This window comes from Prionailurus viverrinus, chromosome E3, assembly GCF_022837055.1.
Source record: "Prionailurus viverrinus isolate Anna chromosome E3, UM_Priviv_1.0, whole genome shotgun sequence".
Lineage (NCBI taxonomy): Eukaryota > Metazoa > Chordata > Mammalia > Carnivora > Felidae > Prionailurus > Prionailurus viverrinus.
The window spans coordinates 22,178,448-22,184,447 of NC_062576.1; the positions used below are offsets into that span (position 1 = coordinate 22,178,448).

The window sequence follows — 6,000 nt, forward strand, 5'->3', positions numbered from 1 at the left end:
TCATGTGGAAAACCGTAGACAGTTTCCTAAAAACAGGTTACTTGCTTAGAGCATTTAATCCTAAAAAGTTGAATTACAGCCTGGGGATTAGGATAAACCCTTGGGGGAGATCAATGCCGCCAAGCAGATTTGACCGCCATCGTCTAGCAGCTCAGCACCAGCACAGGAGAACGGAGGGATTCTGATGTCCTCCGAAGCTCCTCTTTATTGTTACTGTAGAAAGCGCGCAAGCCTTTCAGCTTTGAAAGTAAAAGAGTTTGCATCTTGCTGTTTTTAAAGGAACAGATTTTAGCCAAGAGTGTTCTAATTGAAACATTTTATTAAATAATTTAGATGTATGACCTGCCATATTCAGTAAGAACTCAAATTGGAATATTTAATGGTAAGGAAAAGGCACCTGATTGGCCAAAGCTTTTGTGCTCCTTGATGATCGTTACTCGTGCGCTAACGCCTGTTACTAACCGGGCACCCTAACCCTGCCTGCTTGCATCCCTACTAACAGTGCATGTACTAAACGATGCTGGCTTCGTTCATGCTTGCTCTCGATCACTCTGAGTACTAAGTGTGTTCACAGACGTGTGTGACAGGTGGTCACAGGGCCGGCCTTGTGCCTTCTCTAATTTCTGTCCTTTTCTGTACCAGGCAGGCTTGAGGTGTAGTAGAAAGACTTTGTGGACTTGGGCCCGAATTCGAAGTTCAGCTCTCTGTGTAACGTCAGGCAAAGGCACAGCCTGGCTGATCAGTTAGAGGGTGACATTTGTGAGAATTTTTGTTGAAGGGATTGAATTTTTGTTGAAGGGATTGAATAAGACGTCTTACAGTTCTCAGCATACACTGGGTCCTAAGTGAATGCTAGTGATCTGTGATCATGTTTATCTTGGAAAAAACAGATAATCAGAGTTATGTCCTACACTCATAGGTCAGCGCTTTAAGAATGCATATGCCCAGGGGCACCTGGGTGGCTCCGTAGGTGAAGCGTTCAACTTAGGCTCAGGTCGTGAGCTTGCAGTTTGTGAGTTCGAGCCCCACATCAGGCTTGCTGCGGTCAGCGCAGAGGCCGCTTCAGATCCCCTGTCCCCGTCTCTCTCTGCCCTCCCCGACTTGTGCTCTCTCAAAAAAATAAATAAATAAAAATAAAAATAAAAAAACCCAGCCACAGGAGGGCACCCATATTTAGATTCTAATGCACCATTTGATTTTCCCAGTAGCAGTTCTTTTGTGGGTTAAAAAGACAGTGCTCAGGAGTAGAAGATATTTCTTACTATTTCATGATATTTCGTGAGCCTGAGAATATGTATCCCCAGGGCTGCAGTCCGCTGTGCGATGGTACGTCCTGTTGCTCTTGGGGCCGCCACTCAAAACTCAGCACTTTGCTGGTTCTCACAGTGTTGTTGTTTTTTTTTTTTAAACCTCTTTTTACATCCTGAAAGTAACACATTTTTAAAAATTAACCATAGGTATTAAAGAAAATTTGGAAACTAGAAATGATAAGCCACGCTGCTACAATTGAAGAAGTTCACTACTCATATTCTGGGTTTTTCTCTATTTTTTCTTTCCTAAAAGTCCAGGGGGTGTGTGTGATCATGGCTTTTGATCCTGCATTTTTCATTTTACCTTACATCATATGCCCCTTCCCATGTTACGATGTTTTTACAACCCATCTTCTCAATGACTGCATGATATGAAGCGGGTTTATTTTTGCTCATAGTTGGACATTTTTAAGTGGCTCCTGCTTCTCTTTGCAGGTTATTTTTAACAAATAGATACCAGAATCATGTCAAGGTGAATATCCTAGTGAGACTTGAGCAGAATCTCTCCTTTGTAAAAATAATAAAAAGTTGACGCAGAGTCTCTGACAGACTGGAAAGTCTCCGACAGCCCTAGCGAGCCGCTGCGGGGCAGACGGGAGTCATTCTCTCAGACAGATGGGTCAGGAGGCGGGGTAGGTCACCCCACAGTTGTGTCTGCAAAGTGTAATTCCAAGGCTGTGTTTGGAGTGGCCGGGAGACCACTTGGACTGTCCAGACCCTTGGACTGTCTGGAGGGTCAACTGACAACCTAAAGCACGTGTTCACAATTGTTGATGTGATAAACCTTTAGGACCATATCCTCAATCACAGGGTGCCCGTTCTGGCCCCCCGGGAGCCCACATCCTTGATACAGATACTCAAAACAGGAAGGAACTCACTTAGATTTGTCCAGACCCCACATCAGGGGTGATGTTCTGCCTGAGTGGAAGGAGCGTCCTGGGCATCTCTTTTTGTTTTTTGCTTTTTAATAAGACATCAGTCCTGTGAACTTAGCTCCGAGCTGTATGCTCAAAGACCAGCCTTTCTTAGAACGTATCTAATGAAAAATGATGCCTTATGTAAATTCGCAGCCAGAAAGTTTCAGAGGCATTTTTTTTTTTTTGAAAAAACAGAAAAGAGTTCCTGCGGAAATCTTGCTAAAATAACCTTTTCCTCCTTTTTACTACAGTGAACCAGAGTGTTTAAGACTCACACATTATCTCCTCAGATACCATCTTCTCTGTCAGGACCCTCACCCGAGGACACACAGACTCCTGTCGGGAGGAGGGAAGCACTGTGTCATTTAGACCCCACAGTCCAACCGGTGTGGCTCCGATCCTCTGAGGGGTTGAGTCTCTCCGAGTCCCCCTTTCTTACCTCCACGGTGGCATTGCTGCTGCCGTGGAGTTATTTCGTGTGGAGGTGTCGGCAAGTGCCGTGATGACGTGTGTGCAACGCTTAGCACCGTATCTGGGAAACGGCACCCTCCCCATGGTGGCAGCCGTTGTGACAAAGAGGAGTCTCCTTCTGGAAGCTGGCTCTGCCCCCGTGCCTCTTTGTTGCATGTAAACGTTATCTGTTGCATGTGAACGGATCTGCTGTCTTCTTTTTAAAAAATGGTTCGTGTAAGAGAGAGAAGGGGGGCTGGGAAGTAACGTACCTGCCAACCTCAGGCAAACCAGGCGCAGCAGGCAGCAGGCAGAGGGAACTTCCCTTAGGCTCCCCCACACGTTTTTTCCCTGGGTGTGGAGGTCGTGCGTGCTCATCAAAAATAGAGGAATTCTGGGAAGTACAAATCCAGGAATTCTTTATATGTGATGTAAAAAAAGAAAAAGAAAAAGGTAGTAAGTTTGTCCTCTGAGAAGGATCTGCGGCCCATCGGTGTTGGTTTGCACATGCACCCACCTGTTAACAAGTAGGAACCTACCCAGTGCGTACGGTGCCCGTGCATCACGCACCCCCTACCGGGCGTGGCGGTTAGGCAGTCTCTGGTAGACTCTTTGAGCTAAAAAGAGACGCTGACTGGTTGCGCCATCTGTCTTGTCGGGTTAGGACGATGGTAAGGGGATTGAATTTGCAATGCCTTTCTGGTACGAGTCTTGTCTGTGAGACACAACTGCTCTGCCTGAGGCAGTAGGAGGGGAGGATTGGGAAGATGGCCGGGCTGGATGACTCTTCACCATCCATCCCTGCAGCTGACCAGCCGTAAAACTGATGGAGCGTCAGCCATCATCCAGTCACTGTTCTAGGCATCAGGGAGGCACTGAACAAGACAACAAGTACAGGAAAAGCGTCTCTTAAGCATAACGGGAAAACTCCCCAGCACACCCACCCCAGCCCGGCAGCGTGAAACCACAGCAGATCCGAACATCTCCCTTCTCTCCTGCACCAGCCCTGACACCTCTCAGCTGGCTCTCACAATTTTCTAGAACACACACCTACTAGAGAGACAAAGGATTCTGTCTTGATGAGGGGCTGTCTCCCCCAGTCAACTGCCGGCTTCGTTAAAGCCGTGTCTGGCTTGTCCACTGTTGTGCCCTCACAGGTGGGTGCTCAGTGAGCACTTGTTCCTGAGTGAGTGCATCTGAGACTCCCCGGCCTCACTAGGAGGAGGGCTGTGGTAGGTGACGATGTCTTTTGTGAGTTTAGGAGTGAGGGACCGACGGCTCGAGGATTGTGCGTTGCCCTCTTGCTAACGGAATTCTAGCCAACATAATAAGACAAGAAAAAGGAACTGGAGTATAAGTTAGGAAGACAAGAGAAAATACTTGTGGGATGTTGGCGATCCCCCTGTGATTGTCAACCAGCGGTTGTTGCCAGGGGACATTTGGAAGTATCTGGAGACATCTTTGTCACCCTGGGGGAGAGGGGGCCGTTTGCCACGGCATCTAGGGCGTCAAGGGCAGGGCTGCTGCCATGCACCCTGCAGGCAGCCCCGCAAGCCAGAACGATCCAGCCCCGAATGTCACTGGTGGGAGGCTGGCGTAGCATTGCTAAGAGGAATAACCCCTCAGCCCCGGAGGAGGGGGCTGTCTCCAGTGAAGCACACCTGTCCCCGCGGCCCAGATGTTGTGAGGGGAGTTCCGTTAGTGCGTCAGAGGGCTTGGCGAGAATGAGGTTTCCTCTCCTCGGTCAGAGCGAGCACGCGCTGCAAGGCTGCATCCGAGAGCTGCCCTGGGGTCTTGGAGGCTTGACCGCGCTCCCAAGGGCTCATGGCGGCTCTAGCACGAGAAGGCGTGTGTGCATGGGCTGACTTGGACTTTCTGGCTCCCCTTCCTCTCGGAGCGCCCCCGGGCGGCTTCGGCATTACCACGCGCTCATCCCGTGTCTCCTGTTTTTGTCCAGACACCAGTTCTAGAGTTTCAGAACCGCTTCGCAGCACCTTTCCTGACACGCATTCAGACTCCGCAAGCAGAGACGTGCCCGGGCGCATTCTGTTGGACATAGACAACGACACGGAAAGCACCGCCCTGTGAAGAAAGCCTCCCCCAGCCCGGCCCCCTCCACCCTGGCGCGTGGAGCAGGGGCAGGTGCGCAGTTACCCTTGCAGACCCAACAGCGAAGAGCTTCCAGTGAAGGGAAACGAAGGCCTGACGTGCAGGGCCTCGCCTCCCGCAGCCCGAGGACAAGGTGGGGGCTGACACTTGAAGCCGAATGACCTGTGTCTTGAGGACGCTGGCTTTCTTTCCTGGGAAGGAAATCATGCCCAGAAACATTTCTAAAAGAAGGAAAAACGGAAAAAGACAAAAGAAAACGAAGTAGCTAGAACGGAAGGAGTATGCTCGCCGAGACGTGGGGAGGAAGCTTTGTCGCTGTGCGGTTAGTGCAGGCCGTTCGGAATGAAGAATACCGCGTTAACTATTTAATAAAATGCGTTCGTTATGCAGATCACCCACTTCCTGCTCCTTGGACTTTGATTCTCACACCTTAGGAGGGAGGTCCCTCTCCTTCAGAATCGCCGCAGAATCATTTTGTATGAAGTATGGTCTGTGCCTCCCCGAGCCCCCGAAAACCACGCGCATCGATGGTGACTGCTGGATCCGTCACCTCAGCAAACTGGATGTGACCTGTGCCTTGCCGGATTGCAGAATGTAGAAAGAAACGTACTGTTCTTTTTTTTTTTTTTTTAAACAATGTAATTGCTACTTGATAAGGACCGAACAATATTCTAGTTTCATGTTTAATTTGAATTAAATATATTCTGTGGTTTACATGAAAACTTTATCATTCTTAGAAGCAAGACCGTGGACTGTGTGTATGCGTGCGTGTGCGTGCTGTCTCTCACCCAAATAGGATTCGGATGAGACGTCAGGGGGTCTGTGACCGTAGAAGCCTGAAGGAATGGAGAGCAAAGTCGCGGCAGTGATGCCAGCCCCCAGGTGCCCCAGAGACCTCCCGGACTGGCTGTCCCCGAGTGAGTGTTCCATGGTCGGGCTCTTCCTGTGCACTTACCGGTCCTGACTCCCTTCCCTGTCCAGCCAGAGACAGAACAGTCGGCCCCACAGACCCAGTGCGGGAGTCCCGAAGCCGCTCTTTTCCGGTGGCGGGAAGGCACTGCCCTCCCAGGGTTGAAAGACTCGGGAGGAGCAGGTGGGGAAATAGAGCAGAGTGGGGCCCACGGTCTGGATGCCTGTTCTGATGACAGCCGCTCCCGGTGGCCCAGACGTGGTGGGCTCCTCGGGGGACTAGGCAGGGACACACACTGCCAGCG

General features: G+C 50.2%; 1 protein-coding gene across 5 annotated transcripts in view; it reads left to right on the forward strand.

Annotated features, from left to right (window-relative positions):
• ARHGAP17 (Rho GTPase activating protein 17) overlaps nucleotides 1-5,500 on the forward strand; it is an 89,660-nt gene extending 84,160 nt beyond the window's left edge. For all 5 annotated transcript variants that reach the window (XM_047838390.1, XM_047838394.1, XM_047838392.1 and 2 more), the window contains one exon: nucleotides 4,635-5,500. In XM_047838390.1, coding sequence (XP_047694346.1) covers nucleotides 4,635-4,765 — 131 coding nt within the window. In that variant the 3' untranslated portion in view covers nucleotides 4,766-5,500. The remainder of the gene's footprint in view (nucleotides 1-4,634) is intronic.
• The last annotated feature ends 500 nt before the right edge of the window (nucleotides 5,501-6,000 follow it).